The sequence below is a fragment of the Puma concolor genome, chromosome B3 (assembly GCF_028749965.1).
Source record: "Puma concolor isolate L17-30 chromosome B3, mPumCon1.1.hap2, whole genome shotgun sequence".
In the NCBI taxonomy this organism is placed as follows: Eukaryota; Metazoa; Chordata; class Mammalia; order Carnivora; family Felidae; genus Puma; species Puma concolor.
In genome coordinates, this window is record NC_141672.1 from 128,121,559 (window position 1) to 128,148,172 (window position 26,614).

At 39.8% G+C, this 26,614-nt stretch overlaps 1 protein-coding gene across 2 annotated transcripts in view; it reads left to right on the forward strand.

Annotated features, from left to right (window-relative positions):
• The first annotated feature begins 16 nt into the window (after nt 1-16).
• Nucleotides 17-26,614, forward strand: part of MCEE (methylmalonyl-CoA epimerase) — a 29,746-nt gene continuing 3,148 nt past the window's right edge. Inside the window, exons 1-2 of one of the 2 annotated variants that reach the window (XM_025919091.2) lie at nt 17-155; nt 9,576-9,913. In XM_025919091.2, the coding sequence (XP_025774876.1) occupies nt 110-155; nt 9,576-9,913 (384 nt within the window). In that variant the 5' untranslated portion in view covers nt 17-109. The remainder of the gene's footprint in view (nt 156-9,575; nt 9,914-26,614) is intronic. The other variant, XM_086711370.1, reaches the window with a different exon arrangement.

Consider the following 26,614-nt stretch of genomic DNA (forward strand, 5'->3'; position numbering starts at 1 on the left):
CCCCCCCCCAATCATCGTATGCCCCGCCCCCGGTCGGGTTGCCCTGCCCCTCGCCAGAGCTCCTCTCCCACTCTGACGCACCTCGGGAAAGAGTGGGTCGCTTCTCAAGATGGCGAGCCTACTGAAGGCGGTGGCTGCTGTTTCGGGCGCAGTAGGTGAATACCCTGTGCGGCCGGGGTTTGCCGGGGGCTGGGGCGCGCGGGACGCGAGGCCGGGGGCTGGAGGAGGCGGCGGGTGCCCAGAGCAGCCACATCCTCTGCACTCTGTCCCCCCCCCCCCCCCCAGGAGGCGCGTTCCGTGGTCACTGTCTGCACCTGTAGGCAGGAGGTATCTCCAAGGAACGTCTCCGGTTAGCGTGGGGTTTCCATATAGTATTTGATTCTCACCGCCACCCTGGGAAGTGTGTGCAGTTGACGTTGCCCCTCTTTATAGGTGGCTCCCAAAGAGGCGAGGGAACCTGCTCAAGGGGACTGACAGCAAGGCCGGGACAGAAGTAGATGAAGTGAATGCCATAGGGACAGTGAGTTTTAGCTTTACAGTGCACCATAAGAGATTGGGGAGGAACTAGAAAGAAGGGCAAGTAGTTTAAAAAAACGTAAACTGAACTCCCAAGTGCTTCCAGTATCCTGCTGGGAACACTTGGAGGTCAGTTGTGTAAATACCAAAGGAGTGTTTTTCCTTTTGTGAAGTAATATATTTACTATCTTGTATGTAAACAGGAAAGATAAAGGCAGACGGATCTGGAAGGTTGCTTGAGTCCTCTACACCTCCATTAAAAAAAAAAAAAAAGCTGGATAGAATCAGTAATGACAGATACTCAAGTTTTCTGACTCCCAGGCCACCCACTTTCTTCTCTTTCTCTCTTTTTCTTTTTTCTCCTTCATCAGAGGGCCACTATTTCCCTTAATCTGAAATTCCCTGTTAGGAAGAGTGCCAAGTGGTAATGTTTCAGAGTTACTTCTGGACATTTGTCCTGAAGCCTTCAGCTTAGCAACCTTCAAAAAGTGTTCAAGGGGACGAATCTTTAATAATGTTAGGCCTCTCTGCTAGATAGTTCTCTCTGTGTCTAAACTTACAGTTCTAGTCTTCCTTTGAAGTCCCGTCTCAAACCGAAGCAGTTCTTTATCGATCACTGTAGTCTTTCTTACCAGTCACAACGTTTCATTTGCATTTATCATGGCAAGTCACCAGGGCTAAGTGACGAGCCACATACAAAGAAGTGCACCTTAATAGTTTAATTGTCTCAGCACTTAGCAGTTTAAAGAGGTGATGTGTATACATGAAAAAATATTGTAACAGGCTAAGCACACCTTGTTGAAATGAATCTAATTAATAGGTGATTCTGAGGTTCTTACAATAACACACCTTCCTAGCCTGCCCTTCCTCTCCTTGGTAAAATACAAACAGTATCTTAGCTCACACACAATTGCAAGTAACCCTTTGCAAAAAAAAACCTCATAAGACAAAGAGTCATCTCTCATTATCTCTGAGAAAGCCATCTGGGGGCACCTGGGTGGCTGGATCAGTTGGTTGGGCATCATAGTCTTGATTTCAGCTGAGGTCATGATCCAGGCTTGTGAGATCCAGCTCCCACACCCTGGACTGTGTCATGGTCTAGAGGGTTGTGTACTGCACTGTCATCCCCTCTGCACGCCCTGCACACTCTGAAGGCTTTCTGCCCCTGCCAGTGCCTAATTCCCACTGCACACCATCAGTTGCCAATCGCCTGCTCCCTGCCTGCACTCTGGAGGGTAACAACCCTCAACCAGCTCTGGCCTGCCTAAACCCACCAACTTCTCTGCTATTTGCTGGCTGAATCATACCTTCTCCCATAAAGTCTGAACCCCTTCCAAGATTGTCCCTCAAGTATTCTTGCTCAGCTCTAAGGTATCACACAGAGTTTCCTTATATCTCACAGTTGCTATTTTATCATAGTTAATCATCCCTTTTACCAGATATTCCTTGTTTAACAATGTGTCATTTCTACCTCTTGATTAGACCTAGACTATGACAGAATTGGTCTTGGGAGTGGTCCTAGGAGGTAGACCCCTAAAGACCGGATTTGGGGATTGGTTTGGTCATGCTCTTAACCTTGAGTGCAGTGCTGAACTTGCCAAAGGTGGGTGGTAGGATGCCAGTAACCCATGGAATACAGTTGCATCACAATTAATCAAGGTATGAACTGTGGTTGACAGATGAAGTGGCAACAGAAACATGTAATTTGTGAACCCAAGTAGCTGCCATGCTTGACTCTTATGGCAGTAGTGACAACTGTAAGGCCTGTGATGTGGCCTGGATCCTTCTGAGTGCACTTGAGTGCTTACAGGCAGGAAATGACAAACTGATGGGGCGCCTGGGTGGCTCAGTCAATTAAGTGTCCGACTTCAGTTCAGGTCATGATATGGTTTGTGAGTTCGAGCCCCGCATTAGGCCCTGTGCTGACAGCTCAGAGCCTGGAGCCTGCTTTAGATTCTGTGTTTTCCTCTCTCTGTGCCTCCCCTACTCATACTCTGTCTCTCTTTCTCTCAAAAGTAAAGAAACATTAAAAAAAATTTTTTTTAAAAGAGGAAGGGAATGTAACTTCCAACAAGTCATACATTTATTGCAAGAACTGAGTACTAATATACATTTTTTTAAAAAAAAAATTATATAGACATCTTGTCATAGAGAAAAGTAAAATGAAAACAGTGTTCTGCAAAGGCTGGCTTTGATTTATCCTCCTATTTCAGATGCTTCAACTGTAAATAACCCCACTTTTTCATTTATCATAGTTAAATATACATAACAAAATTTGCCATTTTAACCATATTTAGGTGTACAGTTCAGTGACATTAAATACAGTTGACCCTTGAACAACACAGGTTTGAACTGCATGGTCCAATTACACTCACAATTTTACAATATAGTACTGTAAGTATATTTTCTCTCTCTTGGTTTTCTTAATAACATTTTCTTTTTTTCTAGCTTACTTTATTGTAAGAATATATAGTATATACATTACATACAATGTACAAAACGTGTTAATCAACTGTTTATGTTATCAGTAAGACTTCCAGTCAACAGTTACGTTTTGGGGTAGTCGAAAGTTACATGTGGATTTTCAACTGTGTTGGGGGTTGGCACTTTTAACCCCCCCCATTTTGTTCAAGAGTCAACTGTGTTTCCGTATTGTGCAACCATCACCACTATCCATCTCCAGAACTTTTTCATCATCCCAAACTGAACCTCTATTCCCATTCAACAATAACTCCCCCATTATCCTCTTCCCCTAGCCCTGGCAACCACTGTAAAACTTTCTCTCTATGAATTTGGCTACTCCAGATGTTGTATATACAATATTATACCTTTGCATATCTTGTTTGAGGAAACGTAACACATTTAGAAAGCCAGTCATCAGAAGTGCCTTCAAGATGGTTGGTAAGAAGACCGTATATTTTGAGCATTCAACAAGTGGATTTCACAGCATCGTATAATATTTTTGAATTATACAATATTCATCCTTTTGTGACTGGCTTATTTCACTTAGCGTGTTTTTAAAGCATGACACTTATGTGTCAGAACTTCATTCCTTTTTTTTTTTTTTTTTTTTTTAATTTTTTTTTTCCACGTTTATTTATTTTTGGGACAGAGAGAGACAGAGCATGAACGGGGGAGGGGCAGAGAGAGAGGGAGACACAGAATCGGAAACAGGCTCCAGGCTCTGAGCCATCAGCCCAGAGCCTGACGCGGGGCTCGAACTCACGGACCGCGAGATCGTGACCTGGCTGAAGTCGGACGCTTAACCGACTGCGCCACCCAGGCGCCCCACTTCATTCCTTTTTAAGGTTGACAAATATTCCATTGTAAGTGTACACCACATTTTATAATTTTCATCTGTCATTGGACATGGGTTATTTCCACATTCTGGCCATTGTGAATAATACATGTATGAACATGGATATATAAATATCTCTTCAAAAGCCGGTTTTCAGTAGTGGGATTGCTGGATCATGTGGTAATTTTATGTTATGACTCCATCTTTAAGGAACATAATACTTCACAGAAAAATAGGAGAAGCTCAGAAAAATGAATGCTGTCAAGCACACACAGTAAATTCCAGTTTGGCTTGCAAAGGATTGGCTTCGTGAAAAGGTTAGTTTTAAAAATGGAAGTTGAACCAATTAGGAGACAACAGTGGGCAAGTTATAGGACTGTGAGGAGACATTTACTTTTATTATGGAGTCATGTGTAAGTGGGGTAAAAGAAACATGGTCTGTTTGCTGACTGTGATGAATAAAAAGTTATTCCTGACCATAGTTTTAAATAGGTCGAAAATATTATATGATGCTGTGAAATCCACTTGTTGAATGCTCAAAATATGTGGTCTTCTTACCAACCATCTTGAAGGCACTTCTGATGATTGGCTTTCTAAATGTGTTACATTTCCTTGAACAAGATATGCAAAGGTTCAGACTTAACAACTTATTACATGTTCTAAATTAGATTATGTAAAGTTTGTACAACTTTGAAAATATGTAAGAAGACATTGAATTGTACACTTCAAATGGGTGATCCTTATAGTGTATAAATTATATCTCAATAAGATGTTAGCAAGACCTTATTACAAGTGATTGTCACAATTCTGTGAAACTTTATGTACAAATTTAACATACAGTGTCTTTAAACAGTAAGAACCATTAATGCATTTGAGTATAGACAAACTAAACCTTTACTTATTTGGAGCCAATGTTTGGAAAGCCTGGTGTCTGAAATAAATGGATGGAAGGAAATGCAATGTTATTTTTAAGTCACGGCACTAACAGTATTTAGCAAGAGCCAGTATTGAGGGACAGATAGGAATCAGAGTTAACACACACACCAGATTTGGTAACATATCTATTTCTTGCATATCAGATTTCCTGATATGTGGGCGTCATTTGTTTTATAAATCTGTAGATACTCATCTTTGCAATCCTATTGGATTTTAACGCTCCTGTTTTTAAATATCTGATGTATTTATTCATATATTTGTACCTTGTAGTTTATTGTGAAACTATGTGGAATAGTCACAAATTACACATTATAGAGTTCAAAGTAATGCAGTTGTACCTTTCTGAGATGGAAGACAGAGAAACGTAAAGCTACACTTGTAAATTCCAACCAGTCAGAGGTCAACCTTAAATAAAAATATCTTTTAAAAGTTGCCAAGGACTTGGGGTACCTGGGTGGCTTAATCAGTTAAGCATCCAACTTCAGCTCAGGTCTTAATCTTGTAGTTCAGGAGTTCGAGCCCTGTGTCAGGCTCTGTGCTGACAGCTCGGAGCCTGGAGCCTGCTTCAGAGTCTCTCTCTCTCTCTCTCTCTCTCTCTCTCTCTCTCTCTCTCCCCCCCCCTTTCTCTGTCCCTCCCCTGCTTGTTCTCTGTCTCTCTCAAAAATAAACAATAAATATTTTTTTAAAAGGAAACCTTTTAAAATAAAAGTTGCCAAAGGCAAAGGAGAAAGTATAACTTTTTAAAGGTTCACAGACTTTTCAGAAATCATTTTTTATTAAATGTCTACAAGGATCTATATCACGGTACCCCTTTATTCCATGTTTCCTGCTCCAGTTTGCTTGTTCTACAAGATTTCACATTTTGCCCATAGCATCATCCCGTTGTTGTTGTTTTAAGGTAATTCACATAACACAAAATTCTTGAATGTACAATTTAGCAGCATTTATTACATTTATCATGTTGTGCAACCTTCACCTTTATTTATTCCAAGACATTTTCCCCACCCCAAAAGGAAATCTCATGCCAGTTCAGCCAATCCCCATTCCCTTCTCCCTCTAGCCCTTGACAACCACTATCCTGCTTCTTGTCTCTGTGGACTTCCCCATTCTGGATATTTTATATAAATGGAGTCATACAGTATATGACCTTTTATGTCTGACTCTGTCATTTCACATAATGTTTTCAGGGTTCGTCCATGTTGTATCATTGCTTCATATCCATTGTATGGATAATATTTTGTTGTACGGCTATGAATCATCTCCCATTGCTTGGCTATTGGGGAATAGTGCTGTTGTGAACATTTGTGTCCAAGTTTCTGTTTAAGTCATGTTTTCAATTATTTTAGGTACCTAGGAGTGGAATTTCTGAGTCATATACTAATTGTATATTTAACTTTTTGAGTTTTTCAAACTGTTCCATGGCAGCTCTGTCATTTTACATTCTTACCAGCAATGTAAAAAGCAGATTCCAATTTCTCCATATCCTCATCAACAGGTTTTGTTATGGGTATGAAATGGTATCCTGTTGTGTTTTTTATTTGCTTTTCCCTAATGGCTATGATATTGAGGATCTTATGTGCTTTTTTGGCTATTTTTATGTTTTTAACCGTTCATTTTTAAAAAATTTATTTAGGTAATCTCTATGCCAATGTGGCATAGAATTATTGAATTCTTACCAGCATCCCTGTGTTTATTTTTACTCTATTCCTAAGGCTCAAATAAAACCAATATAGTGATATTTCTTTTTTCAAACTAGTTTACATTTCTAGAGATAAGATAAGCCTGTAGAGCCACAAAGTCTTGACTTTTACATTATATAAAGATGTTATTATCTATTTTTCCTAACATAGAGTGAAGATTCATTTTATGTTCTGTTAAAAAGAAACAGAACCAGTCATTCCAATAAACTTTTTCCTTTTCTCCCATTTCCAAATGGTAAGGTGGTTATGGAGAAAGACAGGCTATACTGAGGCTTCTAATGACATGACTTGCTTGGACTTCCTTTTCAGTGCCAGAGGTTTAGAAATGTCCCCCAAAAAACTGGTACAGTATGTAAAACTTTACCTTTGCTTGGACATTTTGTTTGTTCCTTTGAGATTTCTTTATGTCCCATTGCTAAGTAATAGGATGCCTGCCAAGGAAATACCAGTTGCCCCATCTCTTGTAGAGATAATACTGGTAAGGACAATTCAGAAATACCTAGACTCCGTATTGGACATACTCTTAAAATTTCACAGAGCAAAGGACTTATCCATTTTATTCTAAAGCTCATTGGCCCTACCTACCGTGTTTATTTTTTTTTTTTAATAATACAAATACATTCTGTATCGAACTTTTGTTGTAAAATGCACAGATAGTAGAGATGCAAAGAAAGAAGGAAAGAGCAGTTTGACCAATGATTTTTTAGTTCTCATTTTTTAAATTTTAATTTTATATAGAACACAAGCAGGGGAGAGGGGCAGAGGCAGAGAGAGAGAGAGAGAGAGAGAGAGAGAGAGAGAGAGAGAGAGAATCCCAAGCAGGCTCCATGCCCAATGCAGTGCCTAGTGTGAGGCTCAAGTCCACGACCCGGGGATCATGACCTGAGCCAAAATCAAGAGTCAGCCACTCAACTGACTGAATCACCCAGGTGTCCCGGTTGTTAGCATTTTAAAAATTCACTACCACTGTGCCCTTGAGATAGCTTCTGCATGCCACTCAGCAAACAATTATTGTATGTCAGTAACAATAAGAATGGCTGAATTTGTTGTGTACCTGTTATATATGTCTGGCACTGTATTATATTTTTTACATCAAATATCTACACAACAAATTTAACAAGGTAGATGTTTGGTAGGTAGTACCAGAATTTTTTAAAAACTGAAATAAAATACAACAGAGTAGAAAATATCAGAGCACATCACATCTATTGAGGATTAGGTATGCCTTTCATGAAATTTACTTTCAATTGTACATTTATGTATGTGCTTACTAAGTTGGCATATGCTTGAATTTCATAATACAATGAGTCCATAGAACTGGGCTGTGTCAACCTATTGATAATGACAACCTTTGGATATTTCAGTAACCAATAATACAGGCTTGAGCATACCAGAAGACTATCTTAGGTGGAATTTTGCCTTCTGCTGACCTATGATGCATCACATTTGTCAAGCAGAGAACCATGCACTGGTTACCAGTCCCAGAGGAGGAATCTAAACACTTCTGCCCATTGCATCTTGGTATCAGAGTCGCCAAAGAAAACACAAGCACTGGATGGAACAATGCTTTACTTACATAGAAATGAGATAGGGCAAGATTATCTTTAATGGTGGGTTTGGTCCACCATCACCAATGGGTCTCTCCCAGTGGTCAGTGCAGGACAGTTTTCGCATGCCCCTCTTGTGTCACAGTACAAAGAACCCTGTTCCCTCTCTGCAGAGGACCGCTATAACAGGTTTGCCGTATGATGCACACACGTTAAGCTGAGACAAAAGAGCACTCACTGAGTCTGGAAGAGGGAAAGATATTCCCAGCACAGTGTGATACACAGGCTGTGTGGGCTCTTTATCTCTTGCCAAGGAACTTTTCATCCTTCTGTGGTTAAGTGGGGGTTAACATATGAGACTGCCTTTCCCCACAAGGTCTATGGTCTATAGTAGTGTTACTTTAATTTCCTTGTTATCAAAAATTTCAGTAAAAAGGAATTAACTATTTTTTAGCTCTGTGATACTAAGTACTATTTAAAGTATTTTCCATTAAGAGCTAAACCTAATTGTTTAGAATATGTGTTCTTCAATATGCTATTTTGTACTTTTTTTAAATTAAGTGATGTAGTTTTACAAGATTATTCTTAGACCTCATATATGTATACAGTTTTCATCTTGGGGAGAATCCGGCTCTTAAAGTCCAGTGTTTTGGGAACTGGGGAAACAGTAATCCACAGGGAGGACACATTATAGGTCTCTTCAGTTTCTTAATGAAAGAAGTTTCTTCACATTCAGAAGCAATTCTTCTCGTCTTCAAAATTATAAAAAGAAACAAGAAAAAACTGGTCTCAGAGGGAATTCTCATAAGTTTAAGGATCCTCTTAATGTTTGCTTGTCTTTCTTTTCTTTAGTAATCATTAAAATAAAATCTTATTAAAGAGCACTGTAATGGGCATGGCTTTAATACATATTGCAGAATATAAGACAAAAAATTGGTTATAGGTAGAGGAGAAAATTGCTTGTTCTCATCATTAAATGAGTATTGTGTCCCTGTCAGCTTCAAACTTACCCCTTGTGAAATACAGAGAATAGCAAGTTATTCTTTTTTTTTAAATTTTTTAATGCTTATTTTTGAGAGAGAGAGAGAGAGAACGAACGTGAGTGGGGGAGGGACAGAGAGAGAGGGAGACACAGAATCCAAAGCAGGCTCCAGGCTCTGAGCTGTCAGCACAGCCCAACAAGGGACTCAAACTCACGAATGCGAGATCATGACCTGAGTTGAAATCACACACTTAACCCACGGAGCCACCCAGGTGCCCTGCAAGTCATTCTTAATGCTGTGTAGCTGTCCTTGAAGTATTATCAATAAATAGAAATTGTTATGAAAAATGCCATCTTTGTTTTATATCTAAAAAGCTCACAATTAGTTTTTTAATTCCAGACAGTTGTTTCATGGCAGAGTGAGTAATTTTGACGTCATTTTTCCGTTAAACTCCCCAATTTAATTTCAGTAATTAAAACCAGAATATGTATATAAGTAATGTTTATATGTATTAGTCATTTAGTTTTTTTTTTTAATTAATTTTATAAATCCATCAATTCTCAAGAAGGCTATCAATGGCTGTTCAATTTTTCAGGGCTTTTTTCCAGACTTCAGACTTCAGCTCCAAAAGTAAAAGCTCTTTCCACATCACAGTCCTTGCATCAAGTGGCAGGTCCTGTGTGGAACCTGGGTCGACTCAATCATGTAGCAATTGCAGTGCCAGACTTGGAAAAAGCCAAGGCATTTTATGAGAATGTTCTGGGGGCCCAGGTAAGTGAGGTGGTCCCTGTTCCTGAGCATGGTGTATCTGTTGTTTTTGTCAACCTGGGAAATACCAAGATGGAACTGCTTCATCCACTGGGAAATGACAGCCCAATTGCAGGTTTTCTGCAGAGAAACAAGGCTGGAGGAATGCATCATGTCTGCATTGAGGTATTTCATTTTAATGTTTGGTGTTTCCAATTTCTCTTACAAAGTGTCTTTTACTTTTTAAGACCATGTATTGTCACTGTCATCAGAAACTGGTAGTAAGTTATTTAAAGGGAATGGTAATTCTGGTCTAACTCAAAGGTAGATCTATCAGTATATTCTCTTGCCCTATAGAAAATTATAAATAATAATAATAACATCTTTTATTGAAGTCTGGATTTAATGGCCACAATAAAGGCCACCAAAGCTGCCAAAACAGATTTACATCTTTGCTGTAGTGTTTATTGATTATACATGATCTTCCATATAATAGGAATACAGCTGCTTTCACTATCACAAGGTGATTAGAAGAAGCAGGTGAAAAGACTTTATACAGTAAGAATTTCTGTATATATGCTAAATATTCTTATGATTCTTTTCTATCCTTAAAATTCTAATACCTTGTTCCTTATTACAAAAGCAGTACATTTTCAATTACTGACCGTGATTTTTAAGACCTTTCAATCACATCTGCTTACAATTCCCAAGAAAAACTTGAAATGTTAGATAAGAATATTCTCATTAGAGAGCCTGTATCTGTAGATATTCGTGTCCAGATAACTGCCTTTTGTAATATCGTCAATACTAATTATGCTTCGGTTTAAATTATTTTGATAGGACAATTCTTTTGACAAAAAAGAATGGCATAATTAATAAGTAGGCCTCGTTCCTAATGTAGAAAACAAAGGGGTTGACTGTAGAGGGAACTCAAAGGTTTATTCAGTTCATATTACAAACATATTTGAGAACCTACAATGTGTACTGTACTGAGAGTGGGATTTAGCGAAGAAGAAATGGACTGTGCTCACAGTGAGGAGGGGCAGCTGTTTAAACAAGCAATTACAGTATCCTTTGATAAGGAGAATTAACATACATGTCTTCTCAGTAACACAAATGAGGGAAAGGTTGATTGCCCCTGGCAGGTGGAAGAGGTGAGAACACACCACAGGGCATGAGTTATAATGAATGTGAAGGAATTCCTGAGGTCCACAGAGGAGGAAGTATTCCAGGCAGAGGGAATAGCATATGGAAAGGAATAGAGTTACTGTAACAACTGGCATTGAATCCTTTGGCTGTGTACGAAGTACTCGATGTGTATTATTTTCTTTAATTTTCATCGCTATTCTATGAGCTACTCTACTCACCTTCCTCAGGTGAGGAAACAGAGACTTGAGCAGTTAACTTTTTTATTTTTTATTTTTTTAAATGAAAACATTTTTTTAAATGTTTATTTTTGAGAGAGAGAGAGAGAGAGCGAGCGAGCACAAGTGGGGGGAGGGGCAGAGAGAGAGGGAGACACAGAATCTGAAGCAGGCTCCAAGCTCTGAGCTGTCAGCACAGAGCCCAGCGCGGGGCTCAAACCCACCAACCATGAGATCATGACCTGAGCTGAAGTCAGACACTTAACTGACTGAGCCACCCAGGCACCCCTGAGCAGTTAACTTACCATAGACAAGTTAGTAGTAAGTGGCAAGGCTGAGGTTCAAACCCAGATTTGTTCTGATTCCAGGATCTGCACTGTTGGCCATGGTGCCAGATTGCCTTCATTGTATTGGTTGAGTTTAAAATTTGAGGTAAGGGAGCCATAAGATGGTATTATTTATTGTTAATATTTAACCTTTACCCCCTTTTTTAGGAGTTTAATTTTGGCTGCTGGTCTTTATTTTAGTAGACTTGAGGGTTTGTTTAAGACCTCTCCAGGATGAGGGGCGCCTGGGTGGCTCAGTCGGTTAAGTGTCCGACTTTGGCTCGGGTCGTGATCACACAGTCAGTGAGTTTGAGCCCCACGTTGGGCTCTGTGCTGACAGCTCAGAGCCTGGAGCCTGCTTCGGATTCTCTGTCTCTCTCTCTCTGCTCCTCCCCCACTCGTGCGTGCTCTCTCTCTCTCTCACTCTTTCTCAAAAATAAATAAAGCATGAAAAAAATTAAAAGAAAAAGACCTCTCCAGGATGAGAGGCAGGATCATAAACCTTTGAATTCACTCTTCCCTCTCCCACACTACAGTGTCTGTGTCCTACATCAGAGAGCCCATGTCTTCAAAGGAAGCTGCTATGTGAGTTAGTTCAGTTTAAGTAAGAATAGTGGAAGTTCAGTAATGTAACGGCAAATTCAAAAGTACAGATTAAAAGGGGGAAATAAAAATGTATAGCAGTATAAAATGAAGGTGTGTAATAGGAGAAGGTGTGAAAAGTTAGTTTTTGCTACGTTAGCATGACACCCCTCCCCCTGCCATTGCTCTCTGTTCTTTGTAAAAATTAAAGTGGCTTAACTAGATCGATCGATCGATCGATCAATAGATAGATAGATAGGAAATAGGTAGATAGGTAGGTAAGTAGATAGAATGATTTTATTTTTTCTGTTCTCAGTCTAAAAGCTAAGTGTCCTAGAGGCGAGTCCTGTAAGGAAAGGATCTGGAAATTACACATATCACTCCTGTTCATGTCCCGTTGGCCCAAGCTTAGTCACATGGTATGGTTGGCTGCAAGTGCAGTCTGAGTCAAGCAGTTATGTGCCCTGCTAAAACTTGGGCTGTTGCTATAATTAAAAGGAGGAAAAGGTGGGGCACCTGGGTGGCTCAGTCATTTAAGCATCGGACTTTGGCTCAGGTCTGATCTCACTGTTTGTGAGCTCGAGCCCCATGTCAAGCTCTATATTGACAGCTCAGAGCCTAGAGCCCGCTTCAAATTCTGTGTCTCCCTCTCTCTCTGCCCCTTCCCTACTCGCACTCTGTGTGTGTGTCTCTCTCTCAAAAATAAGTAAACATTAAAAAAATTTTTAAAAAAGGAGCAAGAGGAGAATGCATGTTGGAGACCACCAATCTATGCTGCACTTGGTAATTTTATTTTATTTTATTTTATTTTAAATTTTTTTTTAACATTTATTTATTTTTGAGACAGGGAGAGGCAGAGCATGAACAGGAGAGGGTCAGAGAGAGGGAGACACAGAATATGAATATGAAGCAGGCTCCAGGTTCCGAGCTGTCAGCACAGAGCCCGACACGGGGCTAGAACTCACAGACCGCAAGATCATGGCCTGAGCCGAAGTTGGCCGCCTAACGGACTGAGCCACCCAGGCGCCCCTGCACTTGGTAATTTTAAAAAAAATGGTATTACCGAGATAGCATGACCCTTTTTCCGAATGAAGATATGCTATAGGATGTTAACATTAGAGAGTTAGTGTTACCTGCTGCAGCAGTATGTGAGATCAAGTTGTCATCACATGCAGGGGTTTGATTCCCTGACTCACCAAATGGAACAAAATTCCCTGCCTATACTTGAACAGGACACACTTTTGCTGAATAAAGCCACTGAGATTTCAGGGTAAATTATTTTAGCACAGTGTAACCTAGTCTATTCTGGCTAATACAACTTGGGTCTGAAATTGCCTTCTACTGAAAGTACAAAAAGGGATAGAATTGGTCAGAAAATAACTTCCTTGGTCATTAGAGTTACTGTTGCCATTGATACGCATTATCCCACAACTTTGGGGTGGCAAACAGCAACTATTTGATTTTGGTTAGGATTTTGTGGGTTAGGAGTTTGGGGGAAGGCTCTGCCTGGCAGTTCTAACTTGGGCTCTCTCACGTGCTTGCAGTCAAATACTGGCTGGGGCTGCAGTCATATGAAGGCTCAACTGGGCTGGGCATCCCACATGCCTCACTTGAGGTGGCGGTTGATTCCAGCCAGCAGCTGGTTGCTCAGCCCAGCTTTCCGGTAGGAGCACCTGCGTGTAACCTATTCATCTTCACCTGCTGACAGTAGTTTAAGGATAGTCGGACTTCTTTTTGTTTAAGGTTTATTTATTTTTGAGAGAGGGAGAGCATGACTGCAGGAGGGGCAGAGAGAGAGGGAGACAGGATCTAAAGCAGGCTCTGTGCTGACAGCAGAGAGCCTGATGCAGGACTCAAACTCACGAACCGTGTGATTATTACCTGAGTCCAAATAGGATGCTTAACCAACTGAGCCACCCAGGCACCCTGGGATCGTTGGACTTCTTACTGCACAGTTGGTTTCCCCCAGAGTGAGTGTCCCAGGAGAGCCAGGCAGGACCATATGTCCATTTCTGTCCTAGTCTCAAAAGGCCCACAGCAGTCTTGGTCATAAACAAACTTTTCAGGCAGATCAACTATGTGGGAAGAGGACAAAGACCCTATCTCTTGATGGGAGGATCAGCAAAGAGTCCGTGGACAAGTTTTAAAAGTGTATAGCCATCAATATACTAATGTCCTCTAAACAAAAGGACAATGTGGAAAACTTTTAAATGCTGTAGAATGATTTTATGTTCAACTAGCCAGAGGTGGGAACCAACAACATTCTCATATGCATGAGGAAGTGACCTATTTAGCCTTTGTAAATGTAAAGAGACTTGAGCTTGGTGCTTGATAAGGTAGAAGATGATAAATATCACATAAACAAAAACCAGAGACTTCAGCTTTTCCTGTTTTGGGAATAGAGAGCATTCAGAAATGTGTCTTCTGAAAATGCTTGTAATCTTCTATTTTATGGCCCATAGCCATTTATTTCTTAACGCCATTCCTTCTTTTAAAAAGTTAAATCTACCCCTTCAGGGAAGTGACTTTCTTTGTAATTATCACAAGGATGCTTTATGTTCTTTTTCACTGAGACCTCACATAAAACCTCTGGTTTAGCAGGTTGTCTCTTATGGGTGTGCATCATAGCTCTTAGTTGACTTAACAGAGACTTTATTTTTTCATTTTTATTTTTTAAATATAATTTATTGTCAAGATGGCTAACATACAGTGTATACAGTGTGCTCTTGGTTTTGGGGGTAGATTCCCGTGAGACTTAACAGATTTTAGACAAAAATGTACTTTTTCTCATACGTAGATTAGTATCTCACCCACTACCAACATTTTTCTGGCAAAGTTGGCTTTTGGTTTCCATTTTTTCTTGTAAGGTTTGCCCACATTTCTTACACTTGTGTGGTTTGTCTTTCACTAGAGGAAGTTTGGAAGTCTTCTCTTGCTTATGTGTGGACCAGGTAGCCAGCTGTTTCCTGGCACAACTTGTATTGATGGTGCCCATGTGCACTTCCTGCCTTCTTCAGGCCCCTCCCTGAGGAGATGGTTCTGGTATTGAGGAGAATAGGCTGTGCTTTCACTAAAGAACTTCACTAAAGAACTTGCCCAGACAGCAAGATGTATCACGGTGCAAGCCTTTTTTGTTCAGCAAATTTGTATTAAGGTTTCAAAATGTTTTTTAATGCTTCCATGCTAGTTGGTTAAACAGCTCCTGCTCTAAACCTCCTGAGTAACATCCCTCTTCCAGAAGGACCCTTCCCTGAGACCCCTACACTACACACATGCGCGCGCGCACACACACACACACACACACACACACACACACATGCATGCACAGACACACACGCACAATTCATCTCCTAAAGGGTTAACACGTTCAGCAGGGGTCTTCCAGTACTCTGATCCTCAGTGAGGTCCCCCCATTCTATTTGGTTGGTGTCTTTGTCTATATTATATTGCTGGTTGTTGAGTATTTTCGGTTTCACTCTGATCTTCACTGTATTAGCTGCTGGGGACGCGTAGCTGAGTGGCCCACTTGCTTCATGTGTTCACAACATGCCCTGCATTTTCCACAGAGGATTAGTGGTGACTGACCAAAATGCAGCTTATAAGAAATAAAACAAGGACAGTAGTAATAGTGCAAGTTAGAACAAAAAGGAAATGTAAGGCAAGATAAAACTAAAGGTAAGATTAGTGCATCTATTTGCTTTGCCAAATAATGCTTTGTAGTGGCCAAAACAAATGAGAAAATGAACAGTATTCAAAATAATTATGGCTTCTTCTCCCTTCCTTCCCTTCCTGTACAATTCAATCTTGAAAACGTTAGGTAGGGCACTCCCTTGTTTGGGGGGAGAGCCGAAGTAGCCCAAATCAGGGTGTGTTGTGGCCAGAGTAGGGTAAATAGAGCATCTTTAGGTGGGAGATGACTGCCATGGGAAAGCCAGAGACCAAGTAGGATGCCCATGCCTGGGGAGGTCCAGCTCAGGGTGCAGTATTTGAGCAGAGTGGGGTGGGGGTCGTACCTGCAGGGAGGCAGCTCAGCTTCAGGTGTCAGAGTGAGAAGGTCATCAGCATGGAAGGCTAACCTAGTGTAGGCCTGTGGAGGGTGGCATTCATGGGGGTGGGGGGAGCGTCATGGAGTGTAAGAGCCTGCATAGGGTGAAGGAGGCATTAACACCGTGTGTGTGTGTGTGTGTGTGTGTGTGTGTGTGTGCGCGCGCACGCGTGCGTGTAGGGGGTACCCAGCATGGGGAATCAGGGCCTGGCTCCTGTGAGGAGTGCATCAGTACAGGGGGAAATGGTGACTCAGTGTGGGGAGCTGAAGCCAAGTGGGATAGTGCATGTTGTCACATGGGGTGGCCTGATATGGGGAGCAAGGGCCTGACCAGGGTGAGGTAGACATCCACATGGTGTGGCAGCAGATATAGGGAGTCAGAGCTCAAACAAGGAGTGAAGGGTATGCATACATCAGGACAGTTCTGTGCAGGAAGTTGGGGCCCAGACATGGTGAGGAGGGCTTAAAGTAGGAGTGCCTGAACCCAAGTGGGTCAGGAGGCTTCCACATGGGGCCTGGTAACATGGCGTGGTGACTGGGAGCTCAGGGGGAGTGGGAGGTGCAGCCAGGTGAGGAGTCGGGACACACCTGCGGTGAAGAGTACATTGCTGAGGGAGGTACAGCAGCAGGGATAGGGGCTGATTTCTTAGAGGGTTTAATGAAATAAGTAAGTACAGTGAAAATCATGGGAGTCAGGTTTCCCAGTCAAGAAATGGCATTACAAGCACAGAAAGGATATTGGATTTCATCTGGAGATAATCCTCACTGCACCAGACTGATGGGGAAAAGCACATGATAAAAATGTTATTTAAAAAATAAGACAGGATTAGGGTGCCTGAGTGGCTCAGTTGGTTAAGAATCCAACTTCAGTTCAAGTCATGCTTACACGGTTCATGAGTTCGAGCACAGGCACTGTGCTGGCAGCTCAGAGCCTGGAGCCTGCTTTAGATTCTGTGTCTCCCTCTCTCTGTACCCCTCCCCTGATCATGCTCTGTCTTTCTCTTGAAATAAATAAACATTAAAAAATTTTGGGGGGGCGGTGCCTAGGTGGCTCAGTTGGTTAAGTGCCTGACTTCGGCTCAGGTTATGATCTTACAGTTTAATGTTTAATAAACATTAAAAAAAATTTTTTTTTAAATTTTTTTAAATAAGGGGCACCTGGGTGGCTTAGTCAGTTAAGTGTCTGACTCTTTTTATTTTTTCATTTTTTTTAATGTTTATTTATTTTTGAGAGAGAGAGACAGAGCAGGAGCAGGGGAGGGGTAGAGAGAGAGGGAGTCACAGAATCTAAAGCAGGCTCCAGGCCTTGAGCTGTCAGCACAGAGCCTGACATGGGGCTTGAACTCATGAACCACAAGATCATGACCTGAGCTGAAGTCGGTCACTTAACCAACTGAGCCACCCAGGAGCCCCAGTGTCTGACTCTTAATTTCAGCTCAGGTCATGATTCTCATGGTTTGTGAGATGGAGCACTGACCTTGCAGGGCCTGCTTGTGATTCTCTCCCTCTCTCTCTGTTCGTCTCCTGTGGGCTTTCTCTCTCTCTCTCTCTCTCTCTCTCTCTCTCTCTCTCTCAATAAACATTAAAAAAAAAATAAGATACAGGGGTGCCTGGTTGACTCAGTTGGTTAAGTGTCTGAATTTGGCTCAGGTCATGATCTCGCTGTTCCTGAGTTCCAGACCCATGTCAAGCTCTATGCTGACAGCTCAGAGCCTGGAGCCTGTTTCAGATTCTGTGTCTCCCTCTCTCTCTCTGCCCCTCCCCTGCTTGTGCTCTGTCTCTCTCTCAAAAATAAATAAACATTTTAAAAAATAATAAAAAAAAGATACAGCGTAAAGAAATGTAAATTTTTTTTTCAACGTTTATTTATTTTTGGGACAGAGAGAGACAGAGCATGAACGGGGGAGGGGCAGAGAGAGAGAGGGAGACACAGAATTGGAAACAGGCTCCAGGCTCTGAGCCATCAGCCCAGAGCCCGACGCGGGGCTCGAACTCCCAGAACGCGAGATCGTGACCTGGCTGAAGTCGGACGCTTAACCGACTGCGCCACCCAGGCGCCCCTACAGCGTAAAGAAATGTAGCAGTTTTATTTTCTGAGTGGTCCCATAATGGATGACTTATTTTTTTATTTGTTTGTTTTTATAGATCTTTTGCCATTGAGCATATATTATTTACGAAAGAAAAATTGTAAGGCTAGTAAGACAACTTATTTTTTGCATGCTGAGGAGTGTCTGTTCTTCAACCAAGAAGGCAGAAAATTCTGTTTTTTAAAAATTTCCATTCTCTTTTTGGCTTTATGATAAGCCCTAGGGAATAGCTAAGCTCCGCCAGTGAATTGTATGTCGCCAGTTCCCAGATGTGGGAGTTTCATTTAAAGATAACATTTCCAGAGACCAAACAAAAAAAGGGGGCGGTGTGATGAGGTTTTAAACTTTCTGTGTTATTAAGTAAGGAAAAAAATTTAACTTCCAACTACAGCTAAAATCATTTTGTAAAACTAAGAGCAATATATTACCAAGAAAAAATAAAGAAGGAAAAGAAGAGATCCTCTTGAAATAAGGGAGTCCTATCAATTAAACAAATGTGAAAGGTGAGGTGACATATGCGCTTCTGAAATAATTCTCAAGAATACACACAGGAACCCTCTGAACTCCATGCGAAGTGAGAACATTGTGAAGTTTGCATAATTTAGTTAGTTAGTTTTTAATTTGGGGGGAAAAGACAGTTGAAACAAATATTTTATCCAGGCTTTTAATTTTAACTGTCATGGATTTATATCAATTTGAAGATTAAATTTCATTCATTGTTGATATCATTTAGCATCATAATTTTATATAAAATAAAAAGCCTATGTTTTTGAAATTAGTCAAAACATGCATCCTTGAAAGTAGCACATTACTCCGTGCATTACTCAAAGTAGAATTATTGAATTAGTATTGTTGTATACCTGACTTTAATGTGACATTGTATGTTAATTATACTTCAATAAAAAAACTTTTTTTTAAGCAGCACATTATTGTTCATAAAATTTGGTCACTGAGAATTATAGACCTTAAGATTTTTTTTAAATTTCTTTTTGTCTTTTTTTAAGTAGGCCCATGCCCAACGTGAGACTTGAACTCCCTGAGATCAAGGGTTGCATGCTCTACCAACTGAGCCAGTCAGGGACCCCCCATATCTTAAGATTTAAAAAAAGATGTTATTTAGTTCAACTCCTTGCCTTTAAGCAAGTAAGATTGCATTGACATTTTCAGATGAGGCAGTTAAGGACCAGAGTATAAGATTTACGTAGAGATTCTGAATTCTAATTGTGACAGTCTGAACATCTTTTATTTGGAGTATTGTCACTCTTAATTTACAAATGACAGGAGAAAATCAAAATAAATTTCCAGATACCAGGTACAATCCCATGACCACTACCACTAAAAGGAAAAGAAAAGAAAAGAAAAGAAAAGAAAGAAAAGAGAAAAGAAAAGAGAGGGGTGAGGGAAGGGAGGAAGGAAGGAAGGAAGAAGGAAAGAAAAGGAAAGAAAGAAGAAAGAAAGAAAAGAAAAAAGCCAATAAGTTGAAATCAATAGCCCAGATTTTCACCAGTGGTATTTAAGGTCTTATGGAATTATAAGATGCACAACTGTAATTGTACAAAGGACTGTAAAAGGAAAAATTTGTAGATGGCTTATTATTGACTGTCATTTTTATTACTTAGGGGGAAAGACTTAATTTCCCAATTCAAGTTGCTTTGCATTTATTATAGCCTTAAAGTAGATAATGCATCTACTTTCAATTCAGAAAATTAAAACATTTTCATTTCATTCTTTTTGTAACTGCCAAGCAAAACATTAGGAGTACTTCTAAAGAATTGTAAAGTTTATAGCAACACTGTAGCAGAAGGATAAATGTGATAGAGGTCTTTAAAATCAAAATCAGTAATAGAAACAGTAACAGAAATAGAAATTGATGCTAGTGCAATGTTAATTTGGCATTTTTTCAAAACATAAATCTAACTTATTAAATCTTTTATATATACACACACACACACACACACACACACACACACACACACACACACACACTGTCAATTTGGTTTCCATACAACACCCAGTGCTCATCCCAACAGGTGCCCTCCTCAATGCCCATCACCCACTTTCCCCTCTCCCCCACCCCCCATCAACCCTCAATTTGTTCCCAGTATTTGAGAGTCTCTTATGGTTTGCCTCCTTCCCTCTCTGTAACTTTTTTTCCCCCCTTCCCCTCCCCCCTGGTCTTCTGTTAAGTTTCTTAGGATCCACATAGGAGTGAAAACATACAGTATCTGTCTTTCTCTGCCTGACTTATTTCACTTAGCATAATACTCTCCAGTTCCATCCATGTTGCTACAAATGGCCAGATTTCATTCTCTCTCATTGCCAAGTAGTATTCCATTATATATGTAAACCACATCTTTTTTATTTATTCGTCGGTTGATGGACATTAACTTATTAAATCTTAGACGTATTTATTGGATTAAGGGATATTGAAGAAGCAGTATACTAAAAACTGAGATGCAATATCAGAATTGTAGATATTTGTACTTGGGTAGAATGTTCTTTAATGAAAATATCCATGATCATATTTAGCGTAGAAGTTATCAAAAGGACACTGAAAAAAGTCATGATTCTGTTATGAAATATTTCAAACATACAAGAAGTAGAAAAAAAAATGTAATGCACTCCCATATTCCCATCACCCAGATTTAACAGTTTTCAATATCTTGGCACATTTGCTTTATTATTTTTTTCCTTAAACTAAAAGTCCTTCACAACATGTCATTTCACCTTTATGTAGTTTGTGTCTCTAAAAAATTAACCATGATGACATTATCATATTGATCAAAATTAAAAATAAATCTTTTGTCACCATCATAAATAATAGTCCATAAATCAGATTTATCAGATTAATTCACAAATGTCTCTAGAGTTGACTTGTTCTAATCAAGACTTAAACAGTGTCCATTTATTACAAATGATTGTTAATCACTTTAGGTCCTTTTTTAAAAAAAATTATTAACATCTTACTAGTATAGTACATTTGTCATGATTAATGAACCAAATTGATAACATTATTATTACCTAAAATCTATGCTTAGATTTTCTTAGTTTTTACCCAGTGTCCTTTTTCTGTTCTGGGATCCCATCCAGGATCTCACAGTACATTTAATTATCATGTCTCCTCATGCTCCTCTTGCCCGTGACAGTTTCTCAGAGTTTCCTTGTTTTTGATGACCTTGATATTTTTGAGGATTACCAGTTACTTTGTAGAGTCCCTCAGCTCTCATGAGATTTTTTTCTCATGATTAGATAGACTTGGGTTATTGATTTTTGGGAGGAAGACCACAGAGGTAAAGTGTCATTCTCATCACATCACATCAAGGGTATATATTATCAACATGGCTTACTACTGTTGATACTGCCCTTCATCCCCTACCTGAGGCAATGTCATCATGTTTCTCTACTGTAAAGTTACTCCCCCCCCCCCCATTCTCCATAATATAAACTTTGGGAGGAAGTTACTATGTGAGGCCAGTGCTGAAGGCATGGAGAATTATGCTCCATCTTTTTGATAATTCCATAAATTACTTGAAATTTTTGTGAATGGAAGATTTGTCTGTTCTTCCCCATTTATTTACTCAATTATTCATTATTCAGCAATTTACTTAGTGATTCAGACATTTATTTGCATCAGTGAGGATGTATAGGTATTTATACTTCGGATTATAATCCAAAACTACTTTGTTTTGTTGCTCAAACTGTTCCAGCTTATCAGAGGGGCACTTTGGGTTGGCTCCTGTGTCTCTGATATACCCCGTCTTTTTTGTTTGTTTTGCTCCCACACCTGCTTACTTTCTGGTACTATAAGATGTTCCAGACTCATCATCTGTATTCCCTGCCCTAGCCTAGAACCAGACATTTCTCCAAGGAGCCCTGGTTCATTTTACTAGAGAATGGTATTAGAAACCAAGATCTGAGCTCTGTATGTGCTTGTTGCTACTAGAGTGTCACTGTTTCTTGGCCTTTTGAGCTAACAGCAAGGGTATATATGTGTATATATACCTATATCTATAGATATTTCTCTATATAACCAGATAGAACTTACAAGATTTATATATAGCATACTCATGAACTCATGAGTTTATACTGATGTTTCCAACTCTAACCCATTACTACATGGATCACTGTAGCCTTCTTTGTTCATAACTGCCCATTCCAACAGTGAGAAACTTGGCTCCCACCATCTGCTATCCATTTATTTAATTGTTCAATTTCAGTATGGATATATAATGGCTGTATTTGTTTCCTAGGGATGCTATAATAAATCACCATAAACTTGGTGGCTTAAAACCGCAGAAATTTATCTTCTTAGAAAGTTCTAGAGCCTAGAGTCCAAAATCAATAGGAAGAAATATGGAAGAAGAAAAAGAACAAAACAGTGTAGATCATAAGAGAGAGATGTAGAACATGGTCAAAGGTTTTATCAGAGTATAGTTGGAATCCCGGAAAAAGAGGAGAAGAAAACATAAGTAATATTTGAAGAAATAGTCTACAAGTGCATTACCAATCTGAAGTAAGACATCAACCGACAAATTCAGGAAGCTCAGCAACCCCAAGTAGGGCAAATTAAAAAAACAGTACCTAAGCACACTATGATCAAGCTGAAAGCCAAAATGAAGAGAAAAATCTTAAAAGCAATCAGAGGGGGAAAAAAAAAGACAACAGAAATGATGAAATAACATAATATGTAATGACATTTTTTTAACATACAAAACCCCCTGCCAATGTAGAATTCTAATTGTAGCTGAGTTAACAGAGGCCAGGTTTATCCCTTTGCCTCAAACAAACAAAAAATCTGACATTAGACAGCACAACTCATTGATTCATGAAAGAAGGGAAACAAGATGAGCCCTGCAGTTTTCCAGCTTACTGGCCGGAGAGAGTTTCCAGGCTGCAGTATAGGAAGGGGGAATCCAAGTGAAGGTTAGCAGTCTCCCTGAGTTGAGGAGATAGAAGTTGAAGTCTGGGGAGGCCATGGGGATTGAGTTTGCAGTATAAAGTACAGGAAGAGAGAGCTCCAGAGAGAGTTTTCCAGAGATCTGCAGTACTTCTCAAGTCTTCATCTGAGTATTGAACAGTGCATGTGAGGAAGCTACCTGAGCCTGGGAGTAGAACCTTTGAAAGCATCAGAATAATCCTTATGCCAGTTGGGCCAGTTTGTGTTCTTACCCACCGTAGTGGAAGTTCTTGTAATTTATGGGGTGTTGGGTAGAGTATTTAGAAGGGTTTTGCCTTATCAGTGAGGAAAATCAGTCCTAGATTCAAGGCTGCTCTGGTCCTTCAGTAAGTGAATGGGTAAATAAGTTGGTACATCCAAACAGTGGATTATTTTCAACACTGAAAAAAAGTAAGCTATCAAGCCATGAAAAGTCATGGAGGAATCTTAAGTACATATTACTAGTGAAAGAAACCAGTCTGAGAAGGCTACGTACTGTGTGTGACATTCTGGAAAAGGCAAAACTGGAGATAGTAAAAAGATCAGCAGTTCAAAGCGCGGGTCGGGGGGAGAGGAGAGAAAGGATGAACAAGCAGAGCACAGACGATTTTTAGGGCAGTGAAAGTACCTTGTGTGATACCACAGTGATGGGTACATGTCATACATTTGTCCAAACCTGTAGAATGTACAATACCAAAAGTGACCCTATGGTGAACTGCACTTTGGGTGATAATGCTGTCAGTATAGGTTCATCAGTTGTAACAAAGGTACCACTCTGGTGGGGTGTGTTGATAATGATGGGAGCTATGCATGCATGTGGTCAGGGGTTATATGAATAGGAAATCTCTGTACCTTTGCTCACTTTCGTGAACGTAAAACTGCTTTTAAAAAGATAGTTTAAGACCAAACAAAAACGCTGTCATTCTAGAATTCTGAACTTGATGAAAATATCCTTCAACAATGAAAGTGAAATGGAAACATCTTAAACGAAAATGAGAGGATTCCTGTCCAGTAGACCTGCGCTATAAGAAATACTAAGGAAGTATTCAGGATGTATATTTAGTATTCATCCCTTCAGGATGAAGGGAAATAATACCAGATGAAAATTCAGATCTTTACAATGATCGAAGAGTACTAGACATGGTAAATTTGTAGGTTAAAATAACAACTTTTTTCTTACCTTAAATTATCTAAGAGACAATTGACTTGAAGTTTTTTAAATGTAGAGTTTATAACAGAATAAATAAGTGTAAAGGACGGGAATTGGGCAAATGGAAGTATCCTGTTGTAAGTTTCGTATATGTGCATTGGTGGACTAATAAGATTAAAATATGAATTGTAAACTCTAGAACAATCATTAAGAAAATTAAACAAGGGAAAACTAAAATATAACATAAAATAAAAAGTACAAAAATACATGTTTTTTTTCCAAGTTTTATTTAAATTACAGTTAACATACAGTGTAATCTTACTTTCAGGTGTAGAATTTAGTGATGTAGCACTTAGAACACCCAGTGCTCATCACAAGGGCCCTCCTAATCCCCATCACCTATTTAATCCATCCCCCTCCCCTTCCCCTCTGGTAGCCATCAGTTTGTTTTCTGTAGTTATGAATTTGTTTCTTGGGGTCGCCTGGGTGGCTCATTCCATTGAGTGACTGACTCTTGATTTCTGCTTAGGTCATGATCCCAGGGTTGTGGGATTGAGCCCAGCGTCTGGCTGCGTACTGAATGTGGCACCTGTTTAAGATTCTTTCTCCCTCTGCCCCTCTCCCCCACATGCTCGCGCGCTCTCTCTCTCTCTCTCTCTCTCTCTCTCTCTCTCTGTCTCAAATAAAAATTTTTAAAAAATTGGGGGGACGGCACTTGGATGGCTCAGTTGATTGAGCGTCTGACTTTGGCTCAGGTCATGATCTCACACGGTTCATGATTTCTAGCCCCGCGCTGGGCTGTCTGCTGTCAATGAAGAGCCCGCTTCAGATCCTCTGCCCCCCTCTCTCTCTGCACTTCCCCCACTCATGCTCTCTCTGTCAAAAAATAAACATTAAAAAAAAATTTTTGTAAGAGTCTGTTTCTTGGTTTTCCTCCCCCCCCAAAATGCATGTTCAACCAATAGAAGTCAAGAAAGAAAGAATGAAGTATTAATGAGACAAAAAAATAAGATGGTAAACAAATTCAACTGTATGAATGTTAATTAAATGTAAATGGATTAAACATTAATTAAAATGCAAAGTTTATATATCTGGATTTTTAAAAACCCCATACATTTAAAAAAATCTATACATCTGCAGATGAAATTAAGAAAACCGTTCCATTTATAATAGCATCAAAAGAGGAAAATACTTAGGAATCAATTGAACAAGGGAACTGCAGAAATTGTACTGGAGCCTGTTTCAGATTCTGTGTCTGCCTCTCTCTCTACCCCTCCCCCACTCACTCTCTGTCTCTTTCTTCTTCAAAAATAAATAAACATTAAATTTTTTTTTAAATCTTAAAGAAAATTTGTCATGCATCAGATGACTATTGTTAGGGAGGCAACATTCTCTAAATTGATACATGGAGTTAATGTAAGCCCTATCAGATTCTGGCTGGCATTTTTGCAGAAATGAACAAACTAATCTTAAAATTCACATGGAAACGCAAGGGATACCAAATAGCCAAAACAATCTTGAAAGAGAAGAACAAAGTTGGAGGATTCACACTTGCTGATTTCAAAACTTTATACAATGCTATAGTAATCAAAATGGTGTGGTACAAGGATAAGGATAGACATACAGATCAATAGAATAGAACTGAGAGTCAGACATAAATCCTCATATTTACAGTAAGTTTTCAACAAAGGTACAAAGACCATCCAATGGGGAAAGACCAGTCTTTTCAGCAGATGGCATTTAGGACAGCTGGATAGCCACATGGTCACACCATATGTTTGATAAGATTTAAAGATTTATAAGATTCTTTTGATGGTGGGGACACAATCATTGACACTCCGGTAGATGAAAGGCAAAACTGTTCTTTAGAGCTCCAAATGACAACGCTGCCATGTAGGCCACATGGGATTGCACCTGGGACAGTAACAGCAAGCTGCAGTTGTAGGGGGCAGCTTAATGAAGCAAATGTGTTGGGGTTAGCTTTCATAGGCTCCCTTCAGCCTGGTTAATTTGAATAATTCTGTGGGCTCTGGGGCATATGGACTGTACCTGGTTGTTTGGTACTGTCTCTGGAGCAATTAAAGTGGCCACATAATGGCCCTAGAGTGTGAGAGCCTGATAAGGGAAATGGTTGAGAGGTGGCCTTTTATCAGTTGCTCAAGAACTGACCAGCCTCTAGCCAGGGACTCAGAACTGGGTCAAGACAGCATTTCAAAAAAGCTTAAAGCTATATTACACCATATATACAACTTAACTCCAAATGGGTCAAAGACCTAAATGTAAAAGCTAAAACTATAAAGGTCTCAGAAAAAAAAAAGGCATAAGTTTTCATGACCTTAGCTCGGCAATGGTTTCTTAGATACAACACCAAAAACATAACCAATAACATTGGCTTCA